The 14,447-nt window shown below is 45.6% G+C and overlaps 1 protein-coding gene across 1 annotated transcript in view; it reads left to right on the top strand.

Annotated features, from left to right (window-relative positions):
- The first annotated feature begins 2,401 nt into the window (after window positions 1-2,401).
- Window positions 2,402-14,447, top strand: part of Glrx3 (glutaredoxin 3) — a 33,289-nt gene continuing 21,243 nt past the window's right edge. Inside the window, exons 1-2 of the mRNA XM_004669644.3 lie at window positions 2,402-2,496; window positions 9,054-9,162. Coding sequence (XP_004669701.1) covers window positions 2,408-2,496; window positions 9,054-9,162 — 198 coding nt within the window. The 5' untranslated portion in view covers window positions 2,402-2,407. The remainder of the gene's footprint in view (window positions 2,497-9,053; window positions 9,163-14,447) is intronic.

Here is a 14,447-nt window from a genome sequence, read left to right as displayed (position 1 = left end):
AATGGCTAGAGGCCCTGGCGTGCCTATTCTCTCCCTCCCTCCCTCTCTCTCTCTGCTTCTCTTCCTCAAATAAATAAATGAAATATATTAAAAACTTTTTTAACAAACTCCAGATGCATGTGTCACCTTGTGCATCTGGCTTACATGGGTCCTGGGAAATTGAACCTGGGTCCTTTGGCTTTGCAGGCAAGTGCCTTAACCACTAAGCCATCTCTCCAGCCCCTTTAATTAATTAATTAATTTATTGGGGGGTGGTTTTCAAGGTAGGGTCTCGCTGTAGCCCAGGCTGACCTGGAATTCATTCTGTATTCTCAGGGTGGCCTTGAACTCACGGCGATCCTCCTACTTCTGCCTCCCAAGTGCTGGGATTAAAGGCATGCGCCACCACGCAGGCTTTATTACTTATTTATTTTTAAATATTTTTATTTTTATTTATTTACTTGACAGAGAAAGGGGGAGGGGAGAGAATGGGTGCACCAGGGCCTCTAGACACTGCAAACAAACTCCAGACATGTGCACCCCCTTGTGCATCTGGCTAACATGGGTCCTGGGGAATCGAACCTGGGTCCTTTGGCTTTGCAGGCAAATGCCTTAACAGCTAAGCCATCCCTTCAGCACCCTTTATTTTATTTCTATGAGCAAGAGATAGATAAAGTGCATGTGCAAGAGAGAGAGAGAAAGAAAGAATTGGTGTGCCAGGGTCTCTAGACACTGCAGTGGAACTCGAGATGCATGCGCCACCTTGTTTGCATGTGCGACCTTGTGTGTCTGGCTTATGTGGGTTCTGGGGAGTCAAAGTTGGGTCTTTAAGCTTTGCAGGGAAATGCCTTAACCACTAAGCCATCTCTCCAGTCCAGAAACCTTTTTTTAAAAAAATATTTTTATTGATTTCTTTGCAAGGGGAAGAGAGAGAGAAAGAAAGAGAGGGAGAGAGGAAGAGAATGAATTAGAATGGATGCCCCAGAGCCTCTAGGCACTGCAAAAGAATTCCAGATGCATGCACCACCCTGTGCATCTGGCTTTAAGTAGGTTACTGGAGAATCAAACTAATGTTGTGAGGCTTTGAGGTCTAAGTGTCTTAACCACTGAGACATCTCTGCAGCCCTTTTTGGGAAATCTTAATTCTCTAGGAAGAACCTTCTTGGAAGGGGGTGGAAGGACTCCCTAAGGGGGCAGAGACAAGGAAAGGCAAACTCTTCTGACATTGTTGACCTGAGGTAAGGTGTAATGAACTAGATTCTCTCCTATAGGCCCAGGGACAATTCCTGCGTTTACCCAAGGGAAAGCTATCACTTTGGGGACCTGTTACTGCTAAACTGCCTCAAAAGTCACCATCTCACCACAGTCCACCCTCCTAAGCCAGTGCGTTGACTAGGGCTACTTACAGGGAGCATGGTCACGGAAAAGCCAAGCCCACACCACTACTACGGGGAGGCTGCATTCCCTTCCGGAGCTCACTTCTCCAAGGGGCCTAACTCCTTGTTTCACTTTGGGAGGGTCCTTGTGAGTCTCCTTATTGTCAGGAGCTTCCTGAGCCGTGGGAGGAGTTTCAATCCTTATCTACTTCAGTGTCTTAGCAAGAGCCTCCCATCCACTGGGCGCTCCCTGAGTCTTAACTTTCAAGTACCTTCCACAAGGATGGAACGTTTCAATTAGGAGGAAATTGCTGCACAAGGATTTTATGTTATCCTAGTCTTTTGGCTCATTTGCATAGTCTTAGCTGGCTCCTTAGCAATTTATTAGCACTAGGTTATTTTGGGCCGCCATGGAGTGCCTCTGTGCCTTTAGGGTCCCTGGTAGGGTGTTCAGCCTTTCTCTTTGTCACCTGGCTTTTCCTCATGCACTAGGCTTTGAGTAAGGGTTTGTGCGATGGGGAGGTGAGGTGTGTGCACAGGGTTGGGCGCACGGAGCACAGGTTTTCAAGTCCTCTAGGACTGAGCTATAAGTGCCAACAGGTGTCAGGGTTGAGTTCAGAGACTCCCTCCCCCCCCCATTTGTTCTTAGACTTTCCAGTTCATCTCTCCTTTACTGTAGTTTTATTTTAGATTTCAGCTTGCTGATGTTCAAACGTGACACACTCACACACACACACACACACACACACACACTCCCCTTTCTTGAACAGGGTAATGCCTTGGCCCAGAAGGCTTAGGAGCTCCAGAGAATGTCAGCAGCCCCGACACCCAGGAGCCAAGGCCGCTAGATAGCCACCGGCCCGCTCCAGCTCCCTAGGATGCAGCCTCCCGGCTTCCTAGCCTCTGCAGTCCGGAGCCGGCCCAGGAGGCGGGGCGACAAGAGGGGCGTGGCTGGAGGGCGTGGCTTCAGGTGCGCAGCCGCCTGGCGCGCCCCGCCCCGCCCGCCCCATCGAGCGACCGGCGCTCCTCTACTTCTGTCTGGCAGCGGCAGCATGGCGGCGGGGGCGGCTGAGGCGGCCGCGGCGGTGGTGGAGGTCTGCTCGGCCGGGCACTTCGAGGAGCTGCTGCGCCTCAAAGCCAAGTGAGCGGTGCGGCCGGAGGGCCGGCGGGCGGGCGGGCGGAGCGAGGGAGGGACGGGCCGGCTCGGCTGCCGGGCACCCGGCGGTCCTGGGCCTGGGCCTCGGGAGGATCGGCCCGGCTCTCCCCGACGGCGGCCGGGCTTAGCTCGCCGCCGGCCCCGGATGAAGCCCGCGGCCGGAGGGGGCTCTTCCCGCCTCGCTCACGAGCGGAGGGCCAGAGCCGAGCCCCGGGCTGCGAGCACAACGGCCCGGCCAGCGCCGGGCACCCTTTCGGGGCGCGCGGACTCGAACCCTGGGCCTGGGCCAGCGCGTGCGCGGTGGGGAGCCGCCGGGCCTCGGCGCCCGCGCCCTGCTCTGCCCTCCCCGCGCGCGGCTGCTCCGCCCGGGGCTGGCGAGGGCTGGGGAGAGCGTGTGTGCTCTCCGCGCAGGGCGGCTGGCTTCCCCGAGTGCTCCGCCGAGGCTGGGCGGGGTAGCTTCCCTAGCTCTTTTGGTATTAACGATTTACCTGGGAAATTGGGGGAAAAAATAAAAAGGGTAGGGAATTGTCTGTCCTCGTAGGTGGAAGTTGGGTTCTGATTCATCCAGCAGTAATCCTACACTTGGCTGGCCGAGCTGTGGACACCACAGATGGCCTCCTGACACCCATAAGGACTTGTGTGGACCTGTCCTTAAACGCTTGAATTTACCATCCCTTGAGAAGACGCTGTGTTTCACAGTCTTGTTTTTAATCGTCCTTGGTGGGTAAGGGTTGAATGTAAATACTGTTTGCATACATACCTGTCACTAGTTTGCACCTGAGGCCACTCAGGAGACCCCCAACTGGTCTAAAGAGGCAATTTAGGAAAGGATGTATGCCATCTGGGGAAGGTCAAATCTCATCTGCCATTTGAGAACACGGAGGCCCTTAATATTAATTAGTACCTGTGTTGATATAATCATTTTCAAGCCATTTTCCAACCTGCTTCACAATCTAAAATCCAACGTGAATTGAGATGTAATTTTTTCCTGCTTTATAGGCGTTTAACCAGATGGATGTGTAAATGAAACAGTAGCTCCTGTCTGTACCTCGGTGCATTTATGAGCATTTATTGAGTAGTTGAGAAATTTGCCCATTGGTGGAGCATGTGGGATCTGGAGTCTTGTAGTACTCTGAAGTGGCAGGTGGTATAGTTTGCAGATGAGCACAAAAGCTGCAGGACGCTGTCATAGCACAGCAGCTGCTCCTGGCGATTCAGTCCTGAGGCCTAAAGTCACTGGGCTAGAGCTGCAGGAAGTGCTAGGGCGCTTGCGCAGCATTGCCAGGCCCTGGGTTCCAGCTCCAGCGCATGGAAGGGGTGGGCCACGGTCACGTGAGTGAGAGCTTCAAAGGCTTCCTCAAACCCTGCCCTGCCTGAGGCTGTTAGGATGGAGTGTTTGCTCTTACACAGCCCTGAAGAGGATGACATTCAGGCATGTGCCCTAATAATATTAGGCGTTTGTGAAAAGCTGGTGCTAAACATCTAAAGATAAAAAGATAACATTAAAATCAAGTTCTGATGTTATCAAAGCACCTTTGTATTTTTATTTTTGTTTGCTCTGCCCAACATGTTCAGACATTGCTTTTCACAGATGGGGGAGGAAGGTAGGAAGTTGGGGTACTCTTTAAACCATGTTAGTGGTAGTGGAGCGGAACGAGAATTCAAGCTCGCAACAGGGATCCTCTCTCCTCCCCCATCCCCATGGTCTCATGTAGGCTAGGCTGGCCTGTAATTAATTGGCTGTGTAATTGAGGATGACCTTGAGCTCTGAATCCTCCTCTTCCTAAGTGCTGCGATTGCATTCAGGCAATTTCAACCACACCCTGCTTTCCTGTTTTATTTTACATGTTGGGGCTCATACTCGTACAAAGCCTGGTACTAATTTTTATTTTCTATTTTTTTTTTTAAGTGCTGAGGGTTGCACCAGGACCTAACTTCTCTATCTCTATGCAGGCACTCTACCCCTGAGCTGTATCTCTAGTTGTAATTTTAAAAAAAGTAATCATATTGTGAGCATTTCCCTACATAATTAAATGCTTTTCAAATTTATTTTGTGGTTGTATTATATTTTATATGACTACTGTAACTTTGTTGCTGGATACTAGATTTTTTTCCCAGTTATTTTTTGTAAAATTAATGGGGAGACACCCATATTTGTCAATCTTTTATTTGCAAACAGATGGAGAAGGAGAGGAAGGAAGGGAGGGGGAGAGAGAGAGAGGAGAGATTGAACTCTCCAGGGCCTCCAGCCACTGCAAATGAACTCCAGATGGAGGTGATAACCTTGTACATCTGGCTGTATGTATGTGGGTACTGGGGAATAGAACCCTGTTGTTAGGCTTTGTAGGCAAGTGCCATAACTGCTGAGTTACCTTTCCAGGCCCTGTGAATCTTTAATTCTTGAAGTTTTGAAATATCTTGGCTTAATATTTACTAATGAATATGAATGTGCTGCTTTCCCCATCCTTTAAAAAATATTTTCATTTTCAAGCAGAGAAGAAAGAGCAAGAGTAAGAGTGCACCAGGGCCTCTTGCTGCTGCAAATGAACTCCAGATCCATGCAGCACTTGATGTATCTGGCTTTGTGTGGGTACTGGGGAATCAGAACTGAGCCTGGGTTGTTAAGGCTTTTCAGGCCTTTTTATATTTAGCTTTTATCTCCCTTTGAATGATGGACCCAATAATGTCAGTTTCAAGATTCCCCACCGAGGATATTGAAGCATTTTACCTTAGATCATCTTCAGACCATTTGTATTGGTCTCACCTCACTTTCTGACCAGAAGTAAGTCCTTGTTCCAGGCTGTGGGATATTTTAGTGATGACAATTTTTCAAGGTAAAAGCCCCTTTAAGACTGGGGGATGGCTCACTGGATAAAGTGCTTGGCAAGCATGAGGGCTGAAGTTTGGATTCCCAGTGCCCATGGAAAGTGCTGGGTGTGGTGGCAGGTGAGATGGAGCTTACTGACCAGCTAGCCTTAGCCAGGCATAAAGTGGATAGTGATTGAGGGAGGCACTGAATGGCAACCTCTGGCCTCCAAATGAATGTATGCCAATAGTTGCTCATAATATGCACATCACATACACCCCCCCCCCCGAAAAAAACCCTTTAAGAAAAGTAGGGCTTCTTGATAAAATTGTGTTAGCATGAAGATTGTAATACTAAGTGTAGTGGAATTATAATCCAAAATTCATACTGTTCGAGGCCTTAGTGTTTTGTTTTTCCATCTGTCTAGTTCTCTTCCCCTCCCCCCCTACCAGGTAGGGTCTCACTCTAGCTCAGGCTGACCTGGAATTCACTATGTAGCCTCAGGGTGGCCTCAAACAGTGATTTGCCTCCCTAGTGCTGGGATTAAAGGCTTGCGCCACCATGCCTGGCTCTGTCTAGTTCTTTATATCTGGCTTGCTGCACTGTTTGCAGTGGGGTCTTTGTTGCTAGGGTTATGTTTCTTTTTAAAAATTTAATATATTGAGAGAGCGAGAGAGATTTGAAAGAGGAAAAGGGGGGGGGAGAGAATGGGCATGCCACAGTATCCAGCCACTGCAAACGAACTCCAGATGCATGCACCACCTTGTGCATCTGGCTTACATGGGTCCTGGGGAATCGAACCAGGGTCTTTGGCTTTGCAGGCAAACTCCTTAACAGCTAAGCTATCTCTCCAGCCCTATGTTTCTTTTTCTTTTTTTAGTTTTAGAATAGGGTCTCACTGTAGCCCAGGCTGACCTGGAATTCACTGTGTGGTCATGGTGATTGTCCTTCCTCTGCCTCCCAAGAGCTGGGATTAAAGGAAAGTGTTCTGTCGCTGTATGCTTTTGGGAAAAGGAAACATTCTATGACCTGAGGCCTAAGTACTCCCTCTCCAACACTGCGCAGACCTGTGAGTACATTCTGTAACCCACTGCTGCACTGTGTCCTTTCTGTTGCTGGTGGGCTTTCTGCTGGAGCCTCCTACTGTACTGCCTTTTGTCTGCTCCTGGACAGCACTCCTTTCTTTATTTTTTTTATTTTATTTTATTTTTTTGTTGTTCATTTTTTATTTATTTATTTGAGAGCGACAGACACAGAGAGAAAGACAGATAGAGGGAGAGAGAGAGAATGGGCGCGCCAGGGCTTCCAGCCTTTGCAAACGAACTCCAGACGCGTGCGCCCCCTTGTGCACTTGTGCATCTGGCTAACGTGGGACCTGGGGAACTGAGCCTCGAACCGGGGTCCTTAGGCTTCACAGGCAAGCGCTTAACTGCTAAGCCATCTCTCCAGCCCAGCACTCCTTTCTTTACTAGCCCTACTTGCCGTCCCTGATCCCTGTCCCATCCTCTTCCTCTTTTTTTTTTTTTTTTTTTTTTTAAGATGGTCTTACTGATTGGCCCAGGCTGGCCTTGAACGTCCAATCTTCTTGCCTCAGCCTCTCTGATGTTAGGATCCTAACTGCACCAATACACTGGACCTCTGTTTCTCTGTTTTAGCTTAAGACTGTGCTTTGTACTTGAGTGAAAAGGATTTCAGGTGACTTACTCCTGAGTCCTCCCCATATCCCACTCCTGCTTCCTGTGTGTAATCCCATCCATTTCAATTCCTTGGTTCCTGACATGGAGAGAATCCACTGCCCTTCTCTGTTCTAGCTTTCTCTCTTGTTTCCTTGGAAACATTGCCTCCTCAGTGGTCTTCTTCCCTCCCATTAGCACTGTCCCTGCAAAAAATACATATGTGGCTTCCTGAGTACGCACATGGGGTTCCTGTGTAGTAGCTCTCGGGAGGAAGGTGTCTTCCCTGCTGCCCTCTGCCCATGCTCTGCTCCCTGAGTGCAGGTGAGCTCCAGCCTCTGTTCTGTTGGCTGTGGGCCTCACTTGAACTTGCCCTTTCTTGCTGCATTTGATGGTTGTTAATTTTTTGCTGTTCTTCTCTTGACTTCTGTGAGACACTCTGATCTTCCCATGCTGTTGGGACCTCTTTTCTCCTTTCCATTCATCTGGCCTGACTTAATGCTGATTTGACCCAGACACTGACCTCCAGTCTGCCCCTCGGTGATTGTTGTCAGCTCCACATTGCTGGGACACACATCTAAGTAGACAGTTTATGAGATGAAGAATTTATTTCAGACCAATAGAATCAGGGGGCGTTCCGTCAGTGGCAGAAGAAGCTGTGTTTTACTTTCATACATATAAGCAGAGAGAAACAATTGCAGCAAGCAAACCCCAGCAAGCAGGAATCACTGGAGCTCAGTCTGTTCTCCTCACACCTTAGGGCTGGACTCTTAAGATCCACTTGCAGCGACATAAGTACTGTGCTGGCTTTCTTGATACCCAAATCTGTGGATCCCTGAACTTGAACCTTTATACTCACAGCCCAGTAGACTTTCTTTCCTCCCAGCTCGATAGTGGACTCCAGGCCAGTGACACCACTAGCCCTCAGTGTGCTCCATTTCCTAACACTTCACTGTAAGCTGCATTTTAAAAAATCATCTATCATTTGTTAGTCTTCCCATGCCCACAGGTAAATAACCTTAGTTCTTCTGTCTATGTAACACATTTTTCCTGATTTTTTTTTAAAATTTTTATTTATTTATTTGAGAGTGACAGGCACAGAGAGAAAGACAGATAGAGGGAGAGAGAGAGAATGGGCGCGCCAGGGCTTCCAGCCTCTGCAAACGAACTCCAGACGCGTGTGCCCCCTTGTGCATCTGGCTAACGTGGGACCTGGGGAACTGAGCCTCGAACCGGGGTCCTTAGGCTTCACAGGCAAGCGCTTAACCGCTAAGCCATCTCTCCAGCCCATTTTTCCTGATTTTTTTATCTTGGTGGGAGATTGTATTTTAATTTGGAAATATATTTTAACATATTAATAATTTGAATTTATATATACATGAATTTAGTTTCATAAGCCCAAATTTCAGATGATTGTAAGGTGTATTAAAGATTATCTCTGTGAAGATAACTTAGCATGAAAAAGTTAAGGTTGGGATACATTGAGACCCTAAGAACTTAGCAGCTCCACTGTCTATACTGCAAGTGTGTAGACAGCCTTTGAGCTCTAAATGTAGGGTTATGCTTATAAAGAGCAGTTCTAGTTTTCCTTGTTTTCTGTTGGTGTGCCCTTGTTTCAAGTTTGATTTTGTTTTTTTCTATTTTTGTGGTTCCAGTTGGGCCCCTTAAATCACTTAGTCACAATATACCATGTTTAAAAAGTAGATACTGACATCAGTAGTATTAGTAGGCCTACAACTGCTTTTCATAGCATTGTGCTTCTGGTATAGAAATCTGTTTCTCATTTTCCTCAAGGGTTTGAAAATGTAGTTTATTTACCAGTCTATTAGTTGAGATGGATAGACATTCAGAACCACTTTACCTGGGCCAGATCTTGGCCCACGAAATGTCATTAAGTTGAAAATTCAACCAAAAGAGCCTTAATATAGCAGATTTCCACCAGCAGAGAACAATTCAGGCACTTAGCTTACGGTTTCCTTGGTAGTAGAATTTAATTTATATCAGCATTTGCCTGCTTCTAAAGTTCCTATCATGGTTTAAAAATGCATTTTATTGATTTACAGGTCCCTCCTTGTGGTCCATTTCTGGGCACCATGGGCTCCACAGTGTGTGCAGATGAACGATGTCATGACAGAGCTAGCTAAGGAACACCCTTCCGTCTCATTTGTGAAGGTATTGCGTTCCTTGCATTCCTAATAACTGCTGATGGTGGGCTACTGACTGATGTGAAGGAGAGAGAAATTTCAGATACTTAATTGGTGTTGAGATTTGTTATTGGCAGTAGGACATTCTTAGGAATCTATTGATAGTGCATTTTTCAAGTAGTATACAAGCCACTACTCTTTGTCTGATGTGTACTTGGATGGGAAGCAACAGAGTGGGCAAAGGACACAAATATGAGTGCAGAAGCACACTACATACACACTGGATAAATCATGGCTTTAGGATTGTTTGATATTGTGACTTACTTCATTGGAAAGATAGGTGTGATGTGGAAAATGATTCTAGAAAGGGTACATACAGGTTGTTAGGGACAGGGGACCAGGAAGAAGTTGCTGGTAAATGCAAGCCCATGGGAGAGATGTTGAGAATGCAGAAGAAAAGGGAAGCCAGGCAGTCTCTCTCTTGCTTTCTTCCTTTCTCTTTCCCCTTCCTCTCCTCCTCCCCCCTCCCCTAGAGATTAAACCCTAGGCCCTCTTGCATTGCCATTGAGCTCCATCCCCTTTTGTGTTTTCTTATCTTTTGAGTGGAAAAGTTAATGGTGGGGGTAGAAGGGATTGATGGTTGTTACTGAGGGCAGTTCACTTGCACTATTTAAATTATTTCATGGACTGTCAGTCATTCAAGAGGTAATACTGTTTTAGGCAACAAGGCTAAAGAGTTAAAAATAGTTACTGGACAGAGACATACACATACTCTCTGTTCACAAGTCTGAATCCTTAGGAATTTTACTTATTTACTTATATGAGACAAGGTCTCACTATAGTGCAGGCTTCTCAAGTGCTGGAATTAGAGGCCTGTGCCTTCACACCCTAGCACTGGGTTCAGAACACGTGTTGGCAAGTGTACCCACGTGGGAAGCTGGAAACCAGATGAACCATCCTGCCTGTAGGCTGGAATCCTGACAGGCTAATTCCTTATTTCCTTTGTATGGTAGGTGATAATGTTTTCAGCCAGCAGCTGTGTAGATATGTGCTTTGAATGGTTATTGTACTCTGATGCTCAAAACTCCAAACAGTATAGAAAGGTGCACACTCAGAAAGCTCCGCTCACTTGTACCCTTTCAATTGTCTTGTATCTCCCTATAAGTAACTAACTGCTTGTATTAATTTTGTATGAGTTCTTTCAATGTTTCTTTATGTAGATACAGCAAATATGAATACATAGCTAGCTTTTGAAAATTTAAAAGGCTATTTAAAATTCTGAGGAAATGTGTAATATAACCTTAGAATGTAACCCTAAAATGTCCAGTGTAAATAATAGAAAGGGACATTAAAACTGCATGTTTGGTCAGTGATAAAAGATAAGGGTTACAAGTGAGATGAATGATTAAACATTAAATCATGAGATTAATCAGGAGGATGGTAATTGTTCCAAGACTGCTTTCATATGTATAATGTTACTGCTTTAGGTAACACTGTTCTCAGCTGCCATCTCAATGATTTATTTAAGATGACTATAGAATTACTTCTCACATTGGTACCAGACTTGGCAGTGAGATTTTAAGTTGTTCAAGTGCTTAAGTGTCTCAGGGAGCCAAGGATTGGAAGCCGTTGGTATGGTCGGATTGTCAGATACCTGAGCCTGACTCCTACTGCCAGTAAGAGGATAACTTCTGGAACTCAACTCTGGCTTTTACTGGACAGCATCAAGGCAAAGCTAATTTGCATGGAGTTTTTGAGAAAATTAAAATGCACTTGCTGGATGATAGCAAATGTGTGTATGATTATTGGCTTTTCCTGTAAGATATGCAGTTCACTTGAAAATAGCTTTTTTATTGTTTTTGTTTATTAGGACTTGTTCAATGTAAGGCTAAAGCTCTACACTATCTGTGTCTTCCTTTCTTTGTGGGATGGTGTTTCACTGTGTTGCTCAGGTTGGTCTCAAATTCCTGAGCCCTAGCAATCCTGCTTCAGCCTCCTCAGTAGCTATAGGCACGTGCTACTGCTTTTACCTCCTCTTCCTGAGAGCTAGAATTACATGTGTGGACCTGGATCATTTAGTCCTAGGAATCGAGGTTTGCATATCCTAGGAAAGCCTTCTGCTAACTGACTTATAGCCCCAAAGTGATGATAAGTAAGGTGTTTTAATGGATGGTAACTCCTGACCATTTCTTGTTTTGTAGGAGAAGATAAAACACCAGGGTAGACACATGGTCACACATTGAGATGTCAGGATGGAGACATTGGTTCTCACTGGACTTGAATGCTAGGAGGCAAGGCTTTCTCTTTGTTGCAGCCCAGTCCCTCGCTCTTGGTGTGGTGGTGTGGTTCTAAAATGCACTGATAATCTTCTGGGAATCATCTGTGTGACAGGAGATGTATGTACCTGCCTGATTGGCTGTCACATCTCCATGGGCTTATAGGAAATACATGAGTTACTTTGTAGCTCAGTTTTATTTTTATTTATTTATTTATTTTTTGTTTTAAAAAAATGTTTATTTACTTGAAAGAGGGAGCAAGAGACAGAAAGAGAGAATGGGTATGCCAGGGCCTCCAGGCACTGCAAACAAACTCCAGATGCATCACATCCACCATTTTGTGCATCTGGCTTATACGTGGGTACTGGGGAACTGAACCCCCACCGACAGGCTTTGCATCCAAATACCTTGAACCACTGTGTAGCTCAGTTTTATAAAAGCCGTATGTTTACTTAGAATGAAGTTAAATAGCTAATTTAAATGTCAAATGCTTTTTCTTTTCATTTTTCATAGTCAATTGCTAGTATCTGACCTAAAATAGTAGTACTTTTTTTTTTTTGAAGCAGAGTCCCAGACTAAAACTCTGTAGCCCAGGCTACACAGTGATCCTTTGCCTCAGCCTTCTGGGTGTTGGGTTTAAAGGTGTGAGCGACTTTTAAAAAAGTATATTTTGTATATTTATTAGAGAGAGGGGGGATGGGAGGGAGGGATGGGTGCCAGATAGAGGCAGATACAGAGGGGAGGGGGAATGGATGTGCCAGGGTCTCTAGCCAGTGCACACAAACTCCAGACACATGTGCTACCTTGTGCTTTTGGCTTTATGTGGGGACTGGGGAATCAAACCTGGGTCCTTTGGCTTTGCAGTAGGTGCCTTAGCTGCTAAGCCATCTCTCCAGCCCTTTGAACCACTTTTAATCCTGGCTAGAAGTAAATTTTTTGGTGGTGGGATGGGTGATGGGTTGAAACTGGATCTTGGTGTGTAGCACAGACTGACCTTGAGCTTCTTGCCTCAGCCTCCTTGGTGCTAAGTTTATAGGCTTTAGCCACCATGTCCAGTGGGGACACATAATTGTCATTTAATCAATACAGCGTCAGGAAATGAGATCACAGTGTTTGGTTGAGGAGGTAGGAGGAGAAAGAATGGTCCAAGGCTTTTATATCAGTGTACTAGCCTGCTGCTGGGACAATGCACCTGTCCAGAAGCAGCTTATGGAAGGAAAGGGTTAATTTTTGTCTTAGAGTTTCATGGGCAGATTTTATCATGGTGGGGAAAATGGGGCAGAAGCAGACAGCTGGGTATCACATCTCCACAGCAGCAGAAAGGAAGTAGCAGGAGGCTGCTGAGTGAGGCAGACAGGCAGGCCTGGCTGGGCTCTGTCACCCTAAGACCTGCTCTCAGTTGACATGCTTCTCTAGCAAGGCTCTGCCTCAAATCTTCTACAACCTTTCCCAAACAGCCACCAACTGAGGCTCAAGTATGCAAACGCATGAGCCTGGGGAGGAGGAGTGTTTTATATTCTAACCACTACAGCTTTGTGTGTGTGGGGGGGGAGGGGGAAATGGAGAGCACTAGGAACAAATCCAGTCCATTTTGTAAGAAACCAGCCTTTCACTATTTCTTATTTACCATGTGGTGCACTTCAGTACAGAATTTCTCAGCATCAAACACCAATTGGCTGGTTGGTGAAATTGTATGTTGTTGAACTTCTTTTAGGGTTATGTTGTTTGTATAGAAACGGCTGTACTTCTTCTTAAGTCCATTGTAATTTTTTTCATCTTTATTTTTGTGTTTTTTTTCTTTCTTTATTATTTTTTTCTTTATTGTCTGTCCATTATAATTTGAGATTAAAAACTCAAGCTTATAGGTTAAGGATGAGGTACAAACTTGTATTCATATCCATTCACCCTTTTTGTGGGACTGAGGATTGAACTCATAGCTTTTAGCATACCAGGCCAAGTATTCTACTACTAAGTTACACCCCAGCTCACATCTTTTACCTGTTAAAAAATAGGACTCTTATCATTTGATTTATTCTGGTAACTAAACAATTATCTTAAAGATAGCTGCATTCACAGCACTTAATTTTTATTTGTTTTCATGCACATTTTATTTATTTATTTATTTATTTATTTGGTCTTTTGAGGTAGGGTCTTTCCCTGGACCAGGCTAACCTGGAATTCACTATGTAGTCTCAAGCTGGTCTCGATCTACAGTGGTTCTGCTACCTCTGCCTCCCCAGTGCTAGGATTAAAGAATTGTGCCACCATTCCTGGCACATTTATTTATTTATTTATTTATATTTGAGAGAGTTAGAAAGAGGCAGATAGAGAGAATGGGCATGCCAGGGCCTCTAGCCATTGCAAATGAACTCTAGGTGCATGTGCCACGTTGTGCATCTAGTTTTACGTAGGTACTGGAGAATTGAGACTGGGTCCTTAGGCTTTGCAGACAAGCGCCTTAATCACTAAACCATATCTTTAGCCCAAATGCCTATAGTTCTAATGACAGGCAGGGCTGTTATTGCCAGTATTTGATGAGTTCATATATGTAACATAGGGAGCATTATGTGGCTTAATCTTAGAGCAGATCTCAGCTGTGAGCCATTTCTGTCTTGCTAGCCTGTTGACCCTGCAGAAGGGAAGTAGAACAGAGAGAACCCTCTGGATTTTTGTTGTGTCTCCCACCTCCTCTTGCCTTTCTCACAGACAGCGCTTCATGGGAAGGGCCCAGAGTTTGAGCTTCTAGGGTAGGAAGCAAGTGCTCTAGAGGCATTCTGCCTGCATTCAGCCTCAAAATGCTCATGTTTGGTCTGAGACATGTACTGAAACCTTTCTGTCCTGATTATGGTAGAGAGAAACTGGTTTGTAAACTCTGCCACCATGCTCTGTGTCCTGGGCAGTCTTGCAAGTCACTTTTTTCTTTTTGTTTTTTCGAGGTACTGTCTCACTCTATCCCAGGCTGACCTGGAATTCACTGTGTACTCTCAAGCTGGCCTCAAACTCACGGTGGTCCTTCTACCTCTGCCTCCTGAGTGCT

This window comes from Jaculus jaculus, chromosome 1, assembly GCF_020740685.1.
Source record: "Jaculus jaculus isolate mJacJac1 chromosome 1, mJacJac1.mat.Y.cur, whole genome shotgun sequence".
Lineage (NCBI taxonomy): Eukaryota > Metazoa > Chordata > Mammalia > Rodentia > Dipodidae > Jaculus > Jaculus jaculus.
This window is presented reverse-complemented; position numbering and strand designations above follow the sequence as displayed.